At 37.4% G+C, this 21,302-nt stretch overlaps 6 protein-coding genes across 10 annotated transcripts; 4 read left to right on the top strand and 2 right to left on the bottom strand.

Annotated features, from left to right (window-relative positions):
- The first annotated feature begins 274 nt into the window (after positions 1 to 274).
- Positions 275 to 3,948, top strand: LOC113208252 (targeting protein for Xklp2-like). Its single transcript, XM_026425181.2, has 10 exons — positions 275 to 613; positions 702 to 797; positions 888 to 1,748; positions 1,836 to 1,977; positions 2,050 to 2,173; positions 2,265 to 2,483; positions 2,562 to 2,720; positions 2,806 to 2,979; positions 3,099 to 3,293; positions 3,370 to 3,948. The coding sequence occupies exons 1-10, from the start codon at positions 529 to 531 to the stop codon at positions 3,550 to 3,552; spliced, it is 2,238 nt and encodes a 745-aa protein (XP_026280966.1). The 5' UTR covers positions 275 to 528; the 3' UTR covers positions 3,553 to 3,948.
- A 67-nt stretch (positions 3,949 to 4,015) lies between these two features.
- LOC113208254 (phosphatidylserine lipase ABHD16A) lies at positions 4,016 to 9,018 on the bottom strand. Its single transcript, XM_026425185.2, has 12 exons — positions 8,858 to 9,018; positions 8,676 to 8,741; positions 8,163 to 8,402; positions 7,924 to 7,994; positions 7,666 to 7,832; positions 7,441 to 7,558; positions 7,200 to 7,335; positions 6,954 to 7,118; positions 6,679 to 6,863; positions 6,471 to 6,604; positions 4,875 to 5,014; positions 4,016 to 4,764 (listed from the first exon to the last, which is right to left on the bottom strand). The coding sequence occupies exons 1-12, from the start codon at positions 8,933 to 8,935 to the stop codon at positions 4,654 to 4,656; spliced, it is 1,611 nt and encodes a 536-aa protein (XP_026280970.1). The 5' UTR covers positions 8,936 to 9,018; the 3' UTR covers positions 4,016 to 4,653.
- On the top strand, positions 5,319 to 6,519 carry LOC113208255 (uncharacterized). Its single transcript, XM_026425187.2, has 4 exons — positions 5,319 to 5,430; positions 5,513 to 5,707; positions 5,815 to 5,942; positions 6,025 to 6,519. The coding sequence occupies exons 1-4, from the start codon at positions 5,358 to 5,360 to the stop codon at positions 6,166 to 6,168; spliced, it is 540 nt and encodes a 179-aa protein (XP_026280972.1). The 5' UTR covers positions 5,319 to 5,357; the 3' UTR covers positions 6,169 to 6,519.
- Positions 9,019 to 9,069: 51 nt separating the features above from the next.
- On the top strand, positions 9,070 to 16,079 carry LOC113208251 (ER degradation-enhancing alpha-mannosidase-like protein 3). Its single transcript, XM_026425180.2, has 19 exons — positions 9,070 to 9,598; positions 9,759 to 9,804; positions 9,884 to 9,984; positions 10,077 to 10,116; positions 10,198 to 10,310; positions 10,389 to 10,542; positions 10,615 to 10,743; positions 10,830 to 11,033; positions 11,138 to 11,263; positions 11,344 to 11,448; positions 11,533 to 11,720; positions 11,832 to 11,991; positions 12,092 to 12,274; positions 12,371 to 12,469; positions 12,546 to 12,734; positions 13,015 to 13,134; positions 13,214 to 13,442; positions 13,668 to 13,849; positions 13,950 to 16,079. The coding sequence occupies exons 1-19, from the start codon at positions 9,474 to 9,476 to the stop codon at positions 14,499 to 14,501; spliced, it is 3,045 nt and encodes a 1,014-aa protein (XP_026280965.1). The 5' UTR covers positions 9,070 to 9,473; the 3' UTR covers positions 14,502 to 16,079.
- LOC113208253 (mini-chromosome maintenance complex-binding protein) lies at positions 16,053 to 19,293 on the bottom strand. Of its 3 annotated transcripts, none has more exons than XM_026425184.2 (14): positions 19,145 to 19,293; positions 18,864 to 19,029; positions 18,581 to 18,763; positions 18,395 to 18,493; positions 18,158 to 18,309; positions 17,948 to 18,077; positions 17,657 to 17,873; positions 17,462 to 17,579; positions 17,192 to 17,365; positions 16,997 to 17,106; positions 16,768 to 16,901; positions 16,520 to 16,687; positions 16,325 to 16,413; positions 16,053 to 16,247 (listed from the first exon to the last, which is right to left on the bottom strand). In XM_026425184.2, the coding sequence occupies exons 2-14, from the start codon at positions 18,948 to 18,950 to the stop codon at positions 16,112 to 16,114; spliced, it is 1,797 nt and encodes a 598-aa protein (XP_026280969.1). In that variant the 5' UTR covers positions 18,951 to 19,029; positions 19,145 to 19,293; the 3' UTR covers positions 16,053 to 16,111. The 3 variants fall into 3 exon arrangements, with proteins under 3 accessions (XP_026280969.1, XP_026280967.1, XP_052126114.1); XM_026425182.2 differs by having other exon boundaries at positions 18,158 to 18,312; positions 19,145 to 19,292; XM_052270154.1 differs by having other exon boundaries at positions 18,158 to 18,312; positions 19,125 to 19,240.
- An 8-nt stretch (positions 19,294 to 19,301) lies between these two features.
- Positions 19,302 to 21,009, top strand: LOC113208256 (magnesium-dependent phosphatase 1). Of its 3 annotated transcripts, none has more exons than XM_026425189.2 (4): positions 19,302 to 19,418; positions 19,484 to 19,535; positions 19,829 to 19,889; positions 19,971 to 21,009. In XM_026425189.2, exons 2-4 carry the CDS (start codon positions 19,493 to 19,495, stop codon positions 20,353 to 20,355), a joined length of 489 nt encoding a protein of 162 aa, XP_026280974.1. In that variant the 5' UTR covers positions 19,302 to 19,418; positions 19,484 to 19,492; the 3' UTR covers positions 20,356 to 21,009. The 3 variants fall into 3 exon arrangements, 2 of the variants coding, with proteins under 2 accessions (XP_026280974.1, XP_052126116.1); XR_008011444.1 differs by having other exon boundaries at positions 19,350 to 19,535; positions 19,971 to 20,520; positions 20,769 to 21,009; XM_052270156.1 differs by having other exon boundaries at positions 19,350 to 19,535.
- Positions 21,010 to 21,302: the final 293 nt, after the last annotated feature.

Here is a 21,302-nt window from a genome sequence, read left to right as displayed (position 1 = left end):
TCAAAGTAGGGAACCATATGGACGTCATGCTGACAGGTGGTCTGGGCCTGGGCCGCGGGTGTTAGCGGGTGTGCCGGCACCACCCGCACAGCACTTGTGCTGAGCCGGTTGCCCAGCTTCCGATCTTGAACGGCGCTTGAGTCGCTTGAGTTTGAATTTCTCATAGTGTACCAAGATAGCCTCGCTGCCGGTAGCCTATCTGTAAACATCGCTCGTGGAACCTAACAAACATTCATTATAAATTCGCTTGCTTTTGCTATCTAACAAATGTTTTCGTCGATTTTCAACATTTTCTGAATATTTTAGGGTATTGTTGTTGTCGGGACATTTTTGTTGCAAACCGACGTCTCCTAAACCGAATTTACAGTTGAACGGCGGCCATCTTGATGCCGCTCTGTTGGCAACACTACCTGTTGGTTATTTTCAAATTCAGACCGTTGGTTGGCCGGTCGGTGTTGTTCTTGCTTCGTGAAGAAATATTTTGGCTGATATTTTTAAGAAAGAAGTGCCTGAAATCTTGTTTTTATCATGGACTATGACTTTGAGGCTCCGACGTATGTTAATTTTGCCGAAGCTATGGATGATGATGAATCAGACGTCTCAAGATATTTTGGTGAGGCTCATTGCCTGCTTACCGCTCTTGTATTTATAACTAGTTTATTAATAATGATTTTCATTTTCCCTCTCGGTTTTGCGTCTAGATGTTGAACATGAGGAGTCTTTCACCCGTGCTAAAGGAACTCCCGGAGTCGTTCTTCCTGGAGGGCCACGGGCTGTATCTGCCAAGAAAACATCAGGTTATAGGAGTTTCAGCATCAGCTGATTGTTACAAATGTGTGTGCTTGTTATTACCTTACTAACACAGAGTCTTTTTCATTGTTTGTCAGCTCCTCACTCCTCTTCTACTCCTCCTGCCATGAACGAGTCTAGAAGAAAGTCTGCTCGACTCAGCCAATCTGTACAAACTCCAACCGTATGTGGCCGTAAAAGTAAGACTCCTGGAAAACGGAGATCGTCTGGGAGACAAAGGACATCTACTGTGAAGACTCCTATTAGGCTTAAAACACCTGTTAGTGTCAAACGCCTAGGCCGTAACAAGCAGTCAACTACCACGCCAGGCAAAGTTGCTGCTGCCCTCACTGCTTTGAAGTTGACACCTGTGCACAAACTTGCAGTGACTCCTGCAAGTGTCAAGCGCTCTCGTAAAGAGAAAGTAAAAAATCCTGACCCTATATCCCCTGCTAAACGAATGAAACTTACTCCCAAACCTGAGGTTGCTGCCGCAACTAATTTAGAAGTTTCTCCTCCTGCAATGAATATGGATGGGCTTCTTGAACAAGCCATCAAGACTCTACATGGTTCTACACGCAAAGTAAAGCGTGGCCTTACTGGCCAACTGACATCTGTTATTGATGGCATTGAAGTACCATGTCTTCCTGACAAAGAACATTTAATGGAGACCAGAGCTGACAAAGCTGCACGTGACCCTCCTATTCAGCTTAGGTCCAGATCAGTTGCCAAAGTAGTGTCTGAAAACAGAGATGAAGTACCCAGGGGAAGGTCTCAGTCCTCAGACAGAGCTGTGGTAATGTCGCTCAAGAACAAAGTTCGTGCCAGATCTACAGACCGTCTCTTGAATCCTCTTCGAGCTAAGCCTTCAGAACCATTTGTTAGCCTGGCTGAAGCTACAATTAGATTTCAAAACAAAACTCCTCTGCGATTCCGAGTTAAGCGTCAAAATTCTCCAGGTAAGATTGCGTAACTTGTGTACTTCAGGCCTGTTGGTAGTCTACTGTTCATGCCAACAGTCACCACTTTCTAATTTGTTTTGACAGCACTTAAGGTCAAGGGACCCATTCTTTCGCTGAAAGCCACTATTCCGCAGTCACCTGCTCTTAGAGTCAAACATCGCAACAGACCTACCACTGCTTTGTCAAGAGAAGAGCAGGAAGCGTTAGAACTTGAAGAAATACGCAAGTAAGTTATTATCACCATTGGATTGTTCTCTTTTACAGTGTCCGTTATTTATTTATTTTACCTTTGTTCTAGAAATAAGATAAAACCCTTGCCCTTGCCTGAAAGAATATTGAAATCTGGTTCTACTGGACCAAAGATTGAGAGGAAGCCTCCAACCCTTCCTGAACCTTTCAATATAACGGAAATCAAGAAAAAGGTAATGTGCTATTTAATGTATTTTTTTAAATGTAAATTTCATCATAATAGTATATTTCTTTCAAATTTTTATTAATTAACTTTTAATTTAGGAAGTAAATACTGCACCTGAACCTGTGAAATTCACTGCTCGACCTGTTCCTAAAAAGATTTTAGAAGGACCTGTTGGTATTGCTGAGAAGAAACAATACCCTTTGACAGAACCTAAGTCTCCTTCGTTTTGTGCGAATGCCCTGAAACGTTCTAAAGAAGCAACTCAACGCTCAACACCACTGAAACACATGAACAAAGTCATGATGAAAGTTTTGGAGGTAGTGAATATCTTGTTGTATGTAGATCATAAAGCTGATGCAGTTTCCTGACAAATTTTTATTTGATTTCCATTATAGGAAAATGGTGGCGTACAAGTTGTCAAAGAAAAGCCAGTTGGTCATTTTGGTGTTCCTTTCAACGCTCAAACTATTAAGACAACGACAGCGGTCAAACCATTCAGCTTTGATGAAAGAGAAAAAGAAAGAATTTTAAGACGTGAAGAGAAGCTTAAAGAGGTTTGAATGCCTTAATTTCAGAATTCATGTTCATGAAGTAGCAGCACCAAATGATTTCAGCTTGTCAACATTTTTACAAATTCAGTTCCAGAAACAGCTTTTGCAGAAGCCTGCTTTCCATGCCAATCCCCTGCCTTCATTTAAGACACCACCCCGGATTCAGCGCTCTGCATCCCCTGCAGTCCGTGGAAGGACACCTACTTTGTCTAAGGTCAACCCTGTGATTCAAAAGGGAAATTCCCAAATTCCCGAACCAAAGGTTAATACTAAATGTTCATCATGTCTTCTGCAGCAGCTTATCATTCTTGGACTGTAATTTAATTGTGTCACATGGATGAAGTTTTAATCTAATTTTGTATGTCTGATTTGGCCTTTCAGCCAGCACTAATGCCACAGTTCAAGGCTCGTGTTCCTACTGTCCTTCATAGGAAACCATTTGAGCCAGTGAAACCCAACCGGCAACTCCCTTTGCCTGATGTAACTTTAGCATCAGAGATTCGTGCCAAGGATAGGGAGGAGTATGATCGCCAACTTCTCCTGAGAGAACAAGAAATGGAAGCAGCAAGGCAACAGGTAGGAATTTGTAACATTTGCAGTCCTCTACTATTATTGGAATCAGCAATGTAACTGAATATCCTCCCCATTGCAGCGGAAGGCAGAGGAAGATAAAAAAGAAAAGGAAGAAATAGCTCTTCTGAGGAAACAAGTTGTTCACAAACCTAATCCTATTCCAAAGTATAAATACTTTGAACCTCAGCCAAGCAACAAGCCACTGACTGACCCAAACACTCCATTTTGCTTGAAACGCTCCCGAAAACTCAGTGCAGCCTGAGTTAATGATCAGTTTGCTTCTTATTCAGTCTGATTCTGCCATTGAGAAGGTATTACACATTTTTGTGTAGTAGTTTTTACTTTTATCATTAGTAGTACCAGACTTACATTTTTTATCATTGTCCATTAATGCAAAGTGCCTTAGTTGTGTTGTGTATATGTTTTTTATAGTAATATTTTTGTACCCTGTGGCTGTAAATATCTTATTGTGATTGTCTTGAAAATTCTCTTTGATACCACTTTGGTATTTCCTTATGTTTGTAGTTCTAACAATTTAATTTTACATAATCGACCAAGAAAAGTATGGATGTATGTATGTTGTAATTTACCAGCTATAAAGCAAACTGGCTTGGCTGTAAAGCAGTTTCGAAATAAAGAGAGCAATATAACTCAAGAACAGTTTCTTTGTTACCCTTTCAAATGCATAGGAGATAAATTCTCACATGAATAACTTTGATTCTGCATTAGAAAATGTGGAATGATTTATTGGTCACAAATCAACAGGTTTAGGTATATCATCTACATGACTGAATTAGAACCCCAAGTTTATCAATTAGACATTTTGACTAGGATTTACTCACATGATTGGTATACCAACAGCTGTAATGGTGAATTTAAATACGATGGCTGAGTGGCTTTTGAAAATATAGAATTCGAAAAACCATTTTCAGTATATCTATTTGGAAAGAGACCAAATCCCAATCCAATGGACCTGGACATAAAATATTAATGTGTAGTTCAGGCTGTTACAAGAACCTTACACACTTGCTGGAAAGGGATTTAAAATTTCCTGAAGTATGACATTTTATAACACAAATATGAGAGCAACAAAGAATAACTTATGAAGAGTAATAAACAAATATTTCAAAAAGCCAATAGGTCATTACAATGCATGGTAAATCTCACTGTTAAAAATAAAAAGGGGATTATATCTGAAAATTAATAACTACACTCAGAAATTCTAGCATCTTTAAGAATTAACACAGAAACTTAAAAATGAACACATTTCTCTACTAATCAGTTGATTGGCAATTATAACAATGAAAAAGGGAGGGGGGGGGGGGGGATACAGAAAATATCCTACATCTACAGATACACAAGGCTATAACTGGTTAGTTTTAGGCTCAGCTGAATCATCTGATGGAACATTGAACATAGAGGCCGGGAGTGGAGTGCAGTGGGATGATCGTAGGTCCAGCATATACTTCCTGCACTGTAATTAAAATAAATAGTGATTAACATACTGTAGGATTAAGATAAAATGAGCTATGTCAATGTTTTAAAAGAAAATTCTGAAAAAACTATTAAAAAACGTATGCTTACAAGATAAAGCACAATTTGAATCTTGGAATTTGTATCCAGCTCATCACCAATTCGAAGGGGGTACAGGCCTGGGTGCTCTGAGAAGTAGTTTAGAATGCGCTTCTTTTCTTCAGAAACTCTGTAGTGTTGCCATAGCAAATCTAAAAGCCACAAAAAACAGTGAAATTAGATTCAAACTGGGAGAAAAATGACAGCACAAGCACATGTCTTCACAGCCTGCATGATCTGATTAGAGTGGATGATACAGCACTTTCAACACTGTCGAGATCTGAGTGCTTCACACAATGGGATTTCTTGGGAGGAGCAGTTGTCAAAGTTAGATATCCAATTAACTCACAGCTTGAAAGAGGAGGGTGTGTGTAGAGAGAAAGGAGGGGGGAGGGGGGGGGCAACATTCCAGACCAATGCCCTACTTCCAACATTACAAATACATCATCCCATAGATTCTCTAGCCAGTTCAAGTGCAACTCGTGGGGAGTGAAGATGAAATTTATCTTGGGTTTGTGTTTTCTTTTGGGGATTGCTTGTGATTTTAGCACAGCGGCAGCACTTGAAGGTTGTCACCACATAATTGTGTAAGTACCAGAACAGCTCACAGAAAATAGCTCAAAAACATAGCCCTTTCTTTTCATACATAGGTAAAAACCGAGGAATGACAGCAATTCCACGCTCAACAAAATCAGTCAGAGCCAATGGAGATAGCAGCCAAACAAGTAATATGACAGTAGCTTTCGTACCCCTAATCAGCATAATTGCAAATTTGCTACCGAGATTTTTTGGAAGATACTCTCCAGTAACACCTGCTTCATCTGTCCAACAAGCTCGAGCATTTTGTGAGTACATATTAGTAAAAAATGTAATCCGATTATTCATGACACTTCAAGAACTCAAAAAACAAATTTAACTGTGCAATAACATTAAGATAACTGTTCAATTTCAGTGGAAGTAAAAAAGGAGAAAGTTGAATGCAATGAGCCTTGGCACGTGGGAAAGAGGTGGACTAATCATTTGAATAGATCAGTATATTATCAATGCTACCACTCAAAGAATTGCTCTTCAATCTATGAGGTAAACTAGTCTGGTGCCTTTTTTTCCCACCTGCATGAATCATGAGTCATACACTTCTAATTTAAAATTCAACTCATTGCAGGAATCCTGCTTTGTGGTAAAAATGCAAAGATGCAAATTCCCGAAGGAATTTCACACTGAAAAAAAGCTGTGTTTGGTTGACGTGAATATGAAGACTGTTAAGCATGCTGAATCAAATTTTGATTTCTATGATAATTATACCTAACTAACAACTTTTAGTGATCTCACTTATATCATTTCAAGAAATTGAAATTACTTAATATCTGTTCTACTGTTATGGTGGTGTGGCACTAGGTAGTATTTTAAAGGGGGAATCAATGGTAACCACTATCAAGTATGATTTGAGTCAAGTTTCTACACTAACAGGTTTTTTACACCTACAAAGAGGTGAATTTGGACACAAATTTTGGTTCTCAATACATTATTGTAATATTTGTAAAAATAATAATAATAATAATGCATAATAGACCCATGATCAATAACATGTACATTTTCTCACACACTTACTTTGGCCATTGACGTCTGCAGCAAGCCACTCATTAACAATTCTCATTACATCGGCTGTCATGAGCAGAGGATACCTATATTTTAACAATTTAACAAGCAAATCATTGCCTCTGTTTGTAGATAGGTGATTTTCCCTGTAACAGACAAGATAACTAAGACGCAGGAATCAAATAAAAACAGAAGTACAGCCCATGTAACATTAACTTACTCAGTACAAATGATTTCATCTTCAGTTCTTCGAATAAGTTGTACTGGTCCAGGATATTTAATCAATTGCTCAGCCACATTCAAATTAATATAATCTCGAATTGTTCGGCGCACCAATGGTTCAAGAGCACTGGGCATCCGTGGTATTGCTAACGGCAAAATATCATCAAAAGAAGCATCTACAACCTATGAAGCAGGAGTGACAAAAAACAAATGTATTGGAGTATCAATGCAATACAGCAGCTTCAAATTGTAGGGGGCAAAAATAAAACTCACAACTAATTTAACGTCTGGGTAGTTCATAGCAGCCCAGGAAGTTGCATAGCCTCCAATGCTCCATCCAAACAATATAATATTTTCAACAGGAAAGTTCAAACCATGAATGGCAAACTGTATTACAACATCCACTGCATTCAGCTCCTGCTCTGGATAAGGCATTCCCTAAATAAGAAATAATATAATTAGACAAAGTTAGGTGAATCTTAATACTGACACAACAAGGTAGCTGATAAAATTTAATACCGTGCTTCCACCAAAGCCTGGGTGGTTCCAGCCAAGAACTGAGTAACCAGCTTCCAGTGGCGTAACCATTATACCGAGTTCATAAAAGCCAGCATTACCCTCACTACAGATTACAAGAACATTGCCTTTAACAGTCCTGCACATATAGATGCAATAAAATAAATAAATAAATAAACAAAAAATTTATATAGGAAGAATAACTTTCTCTTAGATAAACAGTTTATGCCTCTAGGATGTTTACCTATTACGGCGATCTACAAAACAGGAATCAATATCATTGTCGTCCCTTGTTCGAAGTTTGAACCGGACCCCACTGTTTTCTTCAACCAATTTAATACGACCTTCAAGCAACACAGGGCCTATGTGATAATTTAGTAAGTTTAATGTGTGACTTCATAAACAACTCTAAATTAAAGACATGCAAAGAGTAATGATTAGCTCAATATACTTCATTCACAGTACTTACGCATAATGTAGCCTAAAAGTGAAATGGATCCAGGAAAGACTAAACGGATACCAAATGTGTGAGCAGCTAAATAAGCAGCAATTTGACATGGAAGTGAAATGAATTGATCCACAGGACTACGCCGAGATGAGGGCTTTCTAGCATATATACGTTGCTTCGACTCATCTCTGAAACAAACATAATTTTTTTAAGGGATGCACACAGAACATGGTTGATGATGATACGTATTACATTTTTAAGGAATAGACCATTTCATACCCTTCAATGTCATTCCATCTGAAATCAACCGGCATACCCGAAAATTCAAAATCATACTTTGAGATAGCTTTCTGTAAAAAATTCAATTGAAATCTTAAACACTTTGTATTTTAACACGTTCCCTGCGGCTCATTTTTGGTCACTATGATTTAAAATGGGAGCGTGACCACATAGTGGTCTTGCCGCAGGGAATGTGTTAACAGAACAACATTCAAATGAAAATAAAACTTTGTGATTACCTTTGTGTCTTTGTTAAGGTTGTGAATTGCAGCATTTAGAGCAGCTTCAAATTCTAGATAAGCAGCATTGTTTGCCCGCCCTAGTCCCCTAAAACAATATGCTGCTGCTAATGTCAATCCAAGGCCTGTCAATACTTTGGCCATAGTGATGAGACTATCGAAGAGAAGATATCCTCTCCGATAGAGAATAGTAGCTAGTAAGGGGGATGTGTACAAACCCAAATTCATAAGAAGATATATCTGAAAAAGTAAAACTCTTTGTATAGCCATGTCACATACAACTACAGATTGCCTGTCACTGCAATTTGAGTATAGTGTTGGATACAGCATGGAAATTCCGCAAGGGCTAGAGTTGTTTTAGACATATTGAAGCAGGTATTTCAGTCAACAGACAGTTAAATAAATAAATGGTAATATGGGACCAAAATGACTTGACATCATTCACTGAACATCATCATCATTGCATAGTTTCAGAATGTAGCAACCCAAAAGATGACAATAAAAAAAACTTACAGAATGTATTACTTGATCACCCCATCGTTCCAAATTATTGGCATGATAATTAGCCTGATAAACACCCTGTAAAGTAAAAATAAACAACTAGGTTAGGAGTGGTGTATCATTTGGTCAAGCATAATAATTAGGTGCTAGTCGCCCGGAAAGAAAAGAATCGCCTGATGTACAAATCTGCTAACCTCAGTGCTTCTTTCGCCATATATTTTGATTAGCCGGGGGGCAAATAAACATTGCCAGATCAACTTTAAAGACGCCATTATTTGCGTCTGGCCGTCGCCCGTCTGCAATGAAAGCGATGGTAGCGCTATCGAGGTGCTTCGGGGGTTTAGAGAAACAGAATATGTATGAAAATTTAAATGTCAATACCAATGAGGCCTATTGTTGAAGGCAGTTCAAGGCACAGGGAAGGGGCGGTGGGTGCAGAAGTGTTGCAGAAGAAAATCAGAATTCAACTTCTGTGATGTGTCATTTATGAAAGAATTGTGCCAATTTTGTGGGTTTCCACTCACAATAACGGTTAATCCCATGGCTGTAAGACTGGACGCATCATCTGCTTTTCCTATTAGTTCCCTTGTTAATCGAAATGTTTACCGTCAACCTCAAGGATTGTTGATGTTGTGACTTTTGGCGATAGCTGGTTTCTGTTACTGTGATAATTGTTTTGATGCTAGATCACTCAAAATTAATTATTATTTATTGTAAATTAAAATGAGAAAGAATACTTTCCATCTACTCCTTCTGTAGTTTAAAAAAATAACCATTATAGTGCCATTGGTTATTCGCTATCTTACAATAATGGAAGGTTATGCATCATTTCACATAACTGTACTCACAAGTTTAATGCTGAGCACTTTCTTGATTGGTGTCTTGGGTTCCACATCCCCACCACTCATTTCTTCTGAAGAACGAATGGAGTTACGGTGAGTCTTAAAATCTGTTCAGTTTACCATTGATATCTGCCCCGCAGACTGGTTGATGTTTATCACTTATAGAAATTCTTTGTTTTACTTAAACTCTGAAGTGATCATTACAATGTATCATCTAAAGTTTGCATCTCATAAGAACTCTCTGTGGTTTTAGCGAGGAGGCTCGTGATATGTTTTATCATGCATTCAATGCCTACATGGTGAGTTTTCAAGACATTTCAAAAATACACTAATTTTAGGACAGGAGTTGTCTTTAACTGAGATTAACTACTCTTTTAGGAAAATGCTTACCCAGCTGATGAGCTCATGCCATTAAGTTGCAAAGGCAGATGGCGTGGGAAAGAACCCTCAAGAGGCGATATTGATGATACTCTTGGAAAGTAAGCACTGTATATTTTGGTAGTCTGCTTTACCTGATGTATACTTGATGTATCTATCAACTCATTTGCTTATTCTGTAAAATTACTTTCAGCTTTTCTTTGACCCTCATTGATACACTGGATACATTAGTGGTAAGTTTACATCAAAACACTAGTTGAGTTTTTTAATCGGACTGAAACACTATTTTTTGTTTCCGGTTGGTGTTTTTGCAGGTTCTTGGTGACATAGCTGAATTCGAGAGAGCTGTTAAACTCATAATCAAAGATGTCTCATTTGATAGTGATATTATTGTTTCAGTTTTTGAAACAAATATCAGAGTTCTTGGGTAAAATTTTTCTACTTTAGTGTATATATAGTAAAGATAAAAATAGTTTAAATTACAATCATTGTTTATTTTTTATAGGGGCCTGCTATCAGGTCATATCCTAGCTGAATATCTTCAACTTAACATGAATGTAATGCACTGGTACCGCGGTGAACTTCTTCAAATGGCCAAAGATATTGGTTTTCGCTTATTACCCGCTTTTAATACAACAACTGGTATTCCTCACGCTAGAGTAAGTTTCTGAAAGATTTCAAACCTTAAATTGTACCCACCTTTCTAAAACTTTATTTATGGTTTTATCCAGGTGAATTTACGTCATGGTTTGAAAGTAAGAGGGCTAGAATCATCTCGTGAAACATGTACTGCATGTGCTGGCACAATGATACTGGAAATGGCTGCCTTGTCCCGCCTTAGTGGAGAGCCAATCTTTGAAGTATGTTATATTGTATTACTAATTGGATCCTGTCAGTTTCTTCGTTCTTGTTACTAAAATCCATCTGTTCCCTCTTTTCTTGTTAGGAAAAAGCTCATAGAGCCATGGATGAACTATGGAGATTGCGACATAGAAGTTCCGACTTAATGGGAACTGTTTTAAATATCCATTCTGGAGATTGGGTCAGAAGAGATTCTGGAGTGGGTGCTGGAATAGATTCCTACTATGAGTATTGCCTTAAAGCTTATATTCTCTTAGGGGATGACCGTTACCTTGGGAGATTTAATAAGGTATTCAAAAAGTCTGTTTTAGTACAATATCTGAGTTTGGTATTAAACTCTTTCAAAGTAATACTTGTTATCTGAATTTTAATTTTTGTCCGTTCAAATTTCAGCATTATTCTGCTGTCATGAGGTATATTAGTCAGGGTCCCATGCTTCTTGATGTCCATATGCACAGACCAAACTCGAATTCACGCAATTTTATGGATGCCCTTTTAGCATTTTGGCCAGGCTTGCAGGTAAATTTACATCTAAATGACTGTTTGTACTCTAATATCTTCATCACTCTTTCTGAATAAAATAAATAAATAAATTTCAGGTTCTGAAAGGTGATATCAAGCCTGCTGTCGAGACTCATGAAATGCTTTATCAGGTAATGCAGCGGCATAATTTTCTTCCCGAAGCATTCACAACTGATTTTCAGGTATTCAATATTTCTTTCTGACGACCCACTTTATTGTGTATTGTTGCAGATTGCATGACGTAGATGTCTTTGTTTACTTTTCAGGTTCATTGGGGCCAACATCCACTAAGACCAGAATTCTTAGAGTCAACATATTTTCTTTACAAGGCAACTGGTGATTCCTACTATTTAGAAGTGGGCCGTAAAGTATTGAAAAGTTTACAGAGGTATGCTCGGGTTTCTTGTGGATATGCCGCAGTTAAGGATGTGCGGACAAATGTACACGAAGACAGGTATAGTAATGTCGCAGTTTCGTTACTTTCATGTGCTGTGGCTCGCAGAAAAATATTCTGGTCTATGAATGTTTGAAATATTTTCTAACTCTGATTTCCTTATTTTTATAGGATGGACTCATTTGTTCTTGCTGAGACGTTTAAGTATTTGTTCTTGCTCTTCTCAGAACCAAGTGATCTTCTCCTAGACCTAGATCAATTTTTATTCACTACTGAAGCTCACCTTCTGCCTCTTACGCTTGCTCGTTCTTCAAATGCCTCCCTTTTAAATGTAAGTTCAGTTAAGGTTCTGTTTGGTTTCTTGCAAAATAATTATAATTTATCTTTTTCACTTTTGCTTTGATATTCCTTTTTTTCTGCCAATGTCACAGATAGCCAATTCGATTGACCTGAACGGCTCTGACTTATCAGGAGATGATTTACCTGATGCAAGAACTTGTCCCAACATCCAACACCTATTTCCTGAAAAGGTTCGCCGCCCTCTCCGCAATCTAGTGGATGGTGTTTGCCCACGTAAAGAATTGAAACGTAGACTGAAGGCTGTGGACTTCCAGGTAAATTTTGATGTGCTTTGCTATGTTTTTTCGTATTGCAAGGGAGCAATGTTCAGTAGATCAATGAACAAATCTTTTTTTATTTGATTTTGGCAGATGGGAAACACTGATCATATGAAGCTTTTGAAGGAAATGGGTATTAGTATCATGGCACTTGATGATGGACGGGTACAATTAGTCCACGCATTTGGTAATGTAAGTAAAAAGTTATTGTAATCCCTAGTTGTTTGTCAAAGTAACCACATTATTCACCATACTTTTTGTCATTCAGGCTGCTTCATCAATGGATGCTGAAGAAGGACTAATATTTATGCAAGAAATGGTGGAGTTGTCAAAGTTTAGCCCTCAAACTGAAACAATGCAGCAGGCTGTCAGTTTCACTGATAACCAAGGCAAATCAACTGTGATTCCAGCTGGTCCTGCTCATTTTGGAAAAATTTTACGCTTACCTACTGACAAAGTGCGTTAAAACTTTTTTCTTCTCAAATTTATTTGCATGCATTCCCTGATAGTGAATCTCCATATAAGGGGCAGGAACATACTCAATGGTGATTCGGGATCCATTTAGACTTAAATAAATATCAGATTTTAAAGAAAAAAAAACTAACATTAAATCTCGCTTTAAAAAGAGTTGTAACTGTGGGCTTTTAGTAATGAAATTCTGTACTATATGACATCTCTGTGTCTGTTATCCCTTTGGAATTTTAAATTGATGTCTTTTCTTTTTCTTAATACTTAAGGTAACAGCCAAAGTTGGTGTAGCTTTGCCTGTACGAGGTTGTGAGACACTTAATTGGCCCCAGATGCTTAGTGGACGAATTGTTATTCTTGAACGAGGAGACTGCATGTTTGTGGAGAAAGTAAGTTGTTGGAAAAGCTGCATTGAATGTGCAAATATGATGGTGCTCTCAATTTATTTTTGATGTTTTCGCTTTACAGGCAAGGCGTATTCAAAAGGCAGGCGCTGTTGCTGGTATTGTCATAGACCATACCGTTGGAACATCTGTAACAAAATCAACTATGTTTGCGATGTCAGGCGATGGAGTAGATGATGTAGCAATTCCCATGGCTTTTCTATTTTATGATGATGCTGTGCGATTGTTGGAAGCAATCCAAAAACATCCTGACATGGACATCACTTTGAGTAGCTTTGCTGCCCTTGAAGAAGGTCTGTTAAGTTAAGAGGAAAAAAAGTCTGATCTGAAATGTATGTATTAACTCAGGGGTCCCGGTTATAGGCTACAGTAGTAAGTACAAGGTGCTAGAGAGATAGAAAGCATTGCCAATTGAGAGAGCATGAATCACAACATAATGGCTCGCAAATCAGTAATCCGGGACCCCAGATTGTGTTCATTTGGTTTTTGCTTACACATTGTCTTTTTCCTTTCCACAGAAAATAAAGGCCAATTCAAAGGGAAAGAAGTTACCTTAGAACCTCCATCTAAACATTCTGCTTTGGATAAAATTAAAGAATCTATCATCAAATTTATTAATAATCCCATCCAGTCAAAGTCGATGGGTATAGAAAACAAACCTATTGTCCCTGTTTTGCAACCTCCAAAGTCATTCTCTGAGGTACAATGGTTTTTAAATTTACTGTAGTAACTGTATCAGAGGTAATAACTGGATCATATTTAACATTACCTTGTAATAATTGAAATTTTTCAAATTACAGGAAAATGTTCCATTACCATCTCCTGTGCCACACAAATCTAAAATTCCACATTTGAATGAACTCTTGCTGAGCATTGTCTTGCAGAGTGATAGTGTAGTTCTTCAAGGAGTACTGAAACATAATTCCCCTATTCCTAGTGAATTGCTTTCTAAATTGAAAGATAAAGTACCTAGGCGAGATCTACAGCTATTCAGTACTTTAGCTCAGCAAGGACTTTTTATCTTGAATGAAGATACCATTCAATCATTGGATCTTGACTATCTCCTCAATTTAAAAAGTAATGAAAATAGTGAAGGCAAAACAAAACATCAAGATTCTTTGCCACATTTTGGCAGTGCTACACCAGTTCCATTTCATTCAGTACCTTCAGAAGGAAGAGAAGGAACAGAAGATCTGTGTCTGGACTGTAATTTAAATGGAGTTGTGGAGAATGATCACGTTCTCAAGATTGATGTTCCTGTTCTTAGACCTCCATTATCAAAAAGTGAACCAATTGAAGAAAGCAAGCAAAGGACTACTTTAGATAATTTGAGATTCCCTGATGAATTGTGATTGATTCAGATTAATTAGATTTTCTGTGAACCAAGAAAAGAACACACATGGTTTCCAACAAAGTTGCTCAAATACTATATATTTCCAATATTTAGTGCAGCTTTGTATTATTTTTCTTTTCACCTTTTTGTGTCTTATGTTTTAACCCTGCTACAAATATTTGAGAAAGGATCCCTTCGCATCAAATCAGATCTTAAGAATGAAACATATTTGGACATGGTAGGTAGTACTGTTGGAAAGTATTCTCTCCTTCATTTAAACAGACTTAAATCTTTAGCTATGAAAATCAATGGTGCAGGAATAGCTTAAACTTTGTAGGTGCTAGTAATAGGGTATGAAAGAAGTTTTTCCATAGGCACAAATATATGCCAGAAAGTTTGTGGTTAAATCCTTATCTAATTGCATCATGTGCTCCGCGTTTAGCCAGCAAATTGCTTTGTATTTTCTCCTAAAACAACATCGACTGACTTGTGATACAAAGGAGACAAAACTGCAATTGTATTGTGATTTTTCTGATTTGTTTCTTTACTCTGGTGTTATATTTTTATTTATTTCCTTAGGTTTTCTGATTAAGTGTGTAGCTTCTTCTTTTTTTTTAAATTTATAGAAGGATTTATGTTCAGTGGGTGTCAGTGTTTCAAATTTTTTATACTTTTTTCCTGAGTTGTTTCAGAATATTTTTGTTTTTGTTTTGGGTTGGCTAGCTTTTGTATTTGATTTTCAAAGAAACTGTTTGGCACACATATTGAAACATTTCATCAACATCAGTGAAATGTTGTTTATGCTATATTTTAGCAATTCATTTGATGTATAAACATGTACATATCTATTTTTCCCTCTCTAAGTTCCGGCTGAAAACCGGTACGGCGATAAATAGAAGTCGCCGTCCATCCTTCAAATACCGATTAAATTTTGGTTCAAGTCATTATGCACTTGGACCTGACTGATTTTTTCCCCCTTGTAGATGCTGCTGTTGCTAGTCCTATTATTAATCCATCCTACTTTAAGAAGACCTCTTCTTTAAAATATTTATACTTGGATGTGATAACTTTTAGGTGTCATTTCTCACCTTTAATAGTTTTTGTTTACAAGAAAGGTACCAAAACGTTTCGTAACATTCACCTGTCCACGAGGTACAAGATTTTCTTATAAAAATCTCACATGTATGTGAGTTATCACCAACCTGCAGCCAGCTTGACTTTTACTGAGCAATGTGTTGGAAGGTTAATGGTAAATAATTTTGTTTAAAATCCATCAGTATAGCTATTGAATTATGTGATTTGGTGCAATTGTGCTTGAGCTTTTGTTTTCAAACAAGTAAATTTTTACAATGTCTCAATCAACTTAGACATGTCTGCCTCTTCACCAAGGAACAGGAAAACTCAGTGTTGCTGTGCATTGTTTTGTCAGTTGAATGTGGTTTTCCAAAACTTACTACTTAGCTATTTTAAATACATTGGTATTAGTAAGTTAAAGTGCAGTTTCTTTACACAAAGCTGACTGTTGATAGGTAGTCTAAAGTGTGATATTCATTAAAAATTAAAAGTGATATTTTCAATAAATTACAAGTAAAATTTATTTCTTCAATTAGTCCTTCGTAGTAGTGATTTTTATGGTTCATTAGCAGGTTGCACCGCCCGACCCCGTTGGATATCAATTCGTGATTTCCTTTCCGCTTCCATCCTTTTTGCCTTTTCCCATGCATCCAATGAAACAGTTTTTTCTCCATTGCTTAAAGACACCAACCTAAAGTAGACAGATTTACAAAATGAATTAAGATGGTGCACTTGACTTGTAAAAATAATAAACACTAATAACATTACCTTGCAAGCACTAATAGCAAATGAAGGTCTTCTGCTGAGACATTCTGTCCTCCTGTCTGTCTCATTTGAACAAAATCCTCTTGAGCTTGCTGTGACAATAATAATAATTATTGTATTGAAACGAGATTTCATCACAGTCCCTCATTTACCCTATTGGAGATTCTCATGCTAACTGTTACACAGTTGATTCAATACCTTTTGAAGATCCTCTGGGAATTCATAATCAGAATGACGCATAACACTTAAGTACAATCGAATCTCTGTAAGAAGAGGCTCACGTAGAAAGTGATTAGCAGCTTGGAAAATTTCTGGTAGAGTATTTAAACATGACGGATCAGCATTCAAAGACACCAGCATGTTACACTGAAATGGGAATTGAACTTAAGTAGTGTAAATTTAAGTAAAATTATACAAAATTCCTAGAATGGCCTTACTGAACTTACTGGCAACAGAGATTTACCCTCTGAAAGAATGAGAACTGGCACATCTGCGTCGTATGGTTTAGAGTAATATTGAAAATCGTAGTTAACAATTTGATGAGTAATTAATGTTCTCAAAGCCTGAACATTGACAACACCTTCACAACAATAACATCAAATATTAAAGATAATAAAAAGAAATAAATAGCAGATAGTTACTAACAATTGGAAGTGTATGATCTAAATGGAATACCTGAAGCATCAAGCTTGCCGGCCTCTAGTCTAGTTTCATCAACAATTAGATGTGTGTTATCGCTCAGTTGAAGAAGACCTGAAGAGAGGCGATTTGCTTCATAGTCCATCCTGCAGATCATAATTCAATTACCAATTCATGTAACTGAAATATAAGTTATCTGGCTGGCGGGGTATGTAGAGTTTTATTACTAACTTGGGTGAGAATGATAAGGTATTCATATTTTCCAGCGTCATTGGCAAGTAGTGGCTCTTTGGGAGAAGTCTTTCCAAGACTGAATACAGTAGTCGTGTGTAATCAGGACGTTGAGGTAAATTAGATAAATTCAAGGAAAAATGGCCTAAAGCAAGACCATCTTTTCGCATATACCTGAAATCATTGAGAGATGGTGGTTTTATAGTGCATAGATATAGAAATCAATAAAAGATGGACTGATCATAGAATTCAAGAGAAAAAGAGGCTTACACAAGAGAAATTAGATGACAGATCAGGTAATCAGCAGCTAAGGAATCACCCAACAACATTTGAGTTAGTACAAAATGAAGCTCTTTCTTTGTTTTTAAAGCTGTTTTGTAAATGTCATCTGGAAAAGATGCAATGATGATAACAAAAGTACAAAAAATGATTCCAATGACTAATACAATATCGTGCAATACCCACCAAGATTGTTAGGAAGTAAATTAACGTGTGTTACTTTCTGCAAAGTTACAGCATGAAGTCTCGGAACAATTGATGGAGGAGGATTTTCAGCCAGGTTTTCTGCTTCTGTGCCCATGCTTGACGGCACATGAGCTAGTGACGGATCCAATGAAAGAAATCCCACTACATCAATTAGATCATTTATTTTGAGAGATGGAAGACTATCTGAGTCATTAATCTGAAAATGTCAAAAAATTGATACAATGAATTCAGAACAATAAAAAAACGGTTGATAGCCATACAATAGCATACTTTTACTAAACACGCTATTCCATGAGATCCATCAATTGGGAAGTTGAGGCTAAGCCCATGACAAGCAGAACTGCCTGAATTGTTCATAGAATTTCCAGCAAAAAATCTCTTGGGTTCCTGGACAGTAGCACTGAAAAGTACTTGCCAGATTAAAAATAGTGACAGCAAAATTAACAGCAACTCTAAATAGAACTATAAAATAAAATTTACCTTGAGGTTGAAATTTGTGGTAGAGAAGATGCTTCTTGATTTAAATGGTCTGTGTCCATTGGCTCATCTTCTATTTGACGCTTGGTGGTAGCATCACAAACTTTAGAAGAAACACTCTCTGTTTCCTGCTGCTGAAGACCAAGTTTCTTTTCCTGCTATGAAAAAATAAAAATAGAACATAAGTGCTAATTTCAAAAATAATACACCATCTGATAGCAAAATTCCTCTCCACAATACCTGATACACCCAATCATTAAGTGCAGGAGTAGTAATACAGTAGAAAACTTGACGCTCTTCGATAGACTGGTCTCTATTCTCTACAACTTTTTCATTAGGCTAAAGTACGAAAAAGGACAGAATATATATGGATATAGCAATAACACAATATCTATCACTCATAAATCAAACCATCGTGATACTTACAGCGCACTGAATCACATCTCTGTACCGACCAGACCTTGTCACTTTAACTTTAGATGAATTGTCCTCAACTTCGTACTGAGCCATAAAGTATTCTGGATTATACATGTATTGAACCATTCCACGGAAACGGACAAGTTGATGATCATGTAATTCATAGTTAGGGATGGTATTGATTAAGGGTATCTGTTTAGCGCAGACAAAAATAATTGGTGAAATATTATTCAATCTATTAAAAATGCAACAAAGACAGGGTACAGAAGCAATTATCAGCATAACAACTAACTTTGTTCCAATTGTGGGGATCATGTATAACATGTTCAAAATCGTTTTTATTGGTTTCCCAATCGGACAAAGAACACCTAAGAGCCATTGAAATATTTTTTTGTATTACTTATAAAAACAATTAAAAATTAGTCTGCTTGAATTGTTTTCAAACTTATGGGGAGAATCTGCAGGGAAATTAGAAGGTTAAATATAGTAACAGTGTAAACGTTACATCTATCAAATATAAAAATAAATTCATGTGAAAGAAATTATGCTGTACATCATGCATAAGGCCTTCACCTTATCACTAGTATGTTGCTAAATTTCAAAATCAAGAATCGTGGGCCAGGAATGTTAGCTGACTGCTTGAGAAAGCGAAGACAAAACCCTCCATGCCAAGAAAGAAAATTGGCGCGAAAACTGACCCTCCTGTCTGTGTTACGTCACTCAAATACTTCGATATCTCCCGTTTTGATGTTGATGTGTGCTTGCCTGCGTTGACGTCGTCTGCTTGAGCTGGGCATGGTTTCTGGTGGTTTCTGGTCGACCAACTTGCGCAATTTACGTTGAATAGGTATAACATTGTCTATTTTGTAATTTTTGTGTTAGAATTTTTTCTTACTTGAACTTTGCTAACAGTCAGCAGCAATGTCAGAACGTAGGAAACCCAAATTGATCGTCTTTGATCTAGGTAATATTATGACTGTTTACCTCAGGAGCGCCAAACGCATTAAATGCGTTTCAATGCGCGCATTGAAATGCTCATAAAAGGTGGCAACTTGCTGACACATTTAATGCGCATTAAGTGTGCATGACGCGCATTTAATGCGCTACCAAGGTGTCACCTTTTGTGTGCATTTCAATGCGCATTGAAGCACATTTAATGCAGTGGCGCGACTGGGGTTCCTGGTAATAAAATGACTAACATTTTTTGAATATTTTGGTTTATTTTTCATGGTTTTACTTCTTTATTTTGTCATCTAGATTATACTCTTTGGCCGTTTTGGGTTGATACACATGTCACACCACCCTTCACCAAGAAAAGGTATCTTAGTATGTTTAAGCTTGTTTTTGATAAAACTAAATATATGCTAAACCGTCACGACTTAATATTTCTCTTTTCCAGTGGAAAAATCTATGATAAACAGAATCATGAAATCAAGCCTTACCCAGAAGTGTCAAAGGTTCTCTCTGATTTGCACTCCAAAGGTTATGAACTAGCTATTGCCTCTCGAACAAGCGAAATTCAAGGTGCCAACCAGCTGGTCAAACTTTTAGATTGGGATAAGTACTTCAAATACAAAGAAATCTACCCTGGCTGTAAAGTGAAACATTTTTCAAAATTTTGCCAAGCGTCTGGTTTGAAACATGAAGATATGCTGTTCTTTGATGATGAGACTAGAAACATACGTGATCTGTCAGAGAAAGGAGTGACATGTATCCTTGTTCCAGGAGAGGGTGTTTCTGAAAAGTTAGTTGACCATGGCCTTGAGCAATTTTCCCAAAAGTGAAATAGATACTTCTTTTATGTGTAAGGGTGGAACTCCAATGGAGCAATCTACGCCACCATCATCCGTCACCCACCCCATGCGATTTCGTGTATTTACATGTACAACTTGGGTTGCAGTTGGGTTGTAGTAAGCAAGTAATGTGTGACAGATGATGAGTGAGGGGCAGTGTAGATGAGCACCTTACCCCATTCGGCGGAACCATAACAAAGCAGAAGCCTCCAGTAGAAAAAAATATCTCAAACGCCCTTTTTTTGATGTTATTTTTGATGAAACTTGTGTGGTTGGGTGCTATTTTTTCACACCGAAGACGATAGGACTATTCATTTTAACCAAAACGCACGAGAAATTTTGCATGTTATGGTTCCCGCTACGCGCTGCCACAGCGCCGCCACCGCACCACCGAATGGGGTAAGGTGCTCATTGCTGCATTGGAGTTTCACCGTAACTGTCTTTTGTGGCAGTGATTATTTGAGAATGTACACATTCCATACTGAGTTTATGGCATAGGACAGGGACTGTATTTAAAGACTAACTTTGAATCTTGAGAAAGGAGGAAGACACGACATCCATTTTCCATTTAATGAAATGTTTGTGTTAACTGTACTTTTTGTAAATTTACATATTATTCAACATTAAACTAGCTTTGACGCCTCATTCCTTTTTCAATTTATCAAAACTTTGTCATTTCCTACCATCCCAGTGAAAAATAGGCTCTGACTCTACTGCCTTGAGGTCGTGCCATTTGAAATGATTGCGCTTGTGACTTGTTACTGCTACTGCTTATTCGCAGATCCTGCACAACGCGGGAAGGCATCTCTCCGTGAGTTCATTCGCAAATCGTATCCACTGCCGCCCGCATATTTCCTTGAGAAAGGCCTCTTTTCAAGAAATTACGAGACCCCAGTAAGTTCGGCACGTTCGGCACCTAACCCATGCTGCCCCCCCCC

The sequence above is a fragment of the Frankliniella occidentalis genome, unplaced genomic scaffold, assembly GCF_000697945.3.
Source record: "Frankliniella occidentalis isolate FOCC.00 unplaced genomic scaffold, Focc_3.1 Scaffold112, whole genome shotgun sequence".
Lineage (NCBI taxonomy): Eukaryota > Metazoa > Arthropoda > Insecta > Thysanoptera > Thripidae > Frankliniella > Frankliniella occidentalis.
The sequence above is the reverse complement of the archived record's forward strand: the minus strand, read 5'-3'. Positions and strand labels throughout refer to the sequence as shown.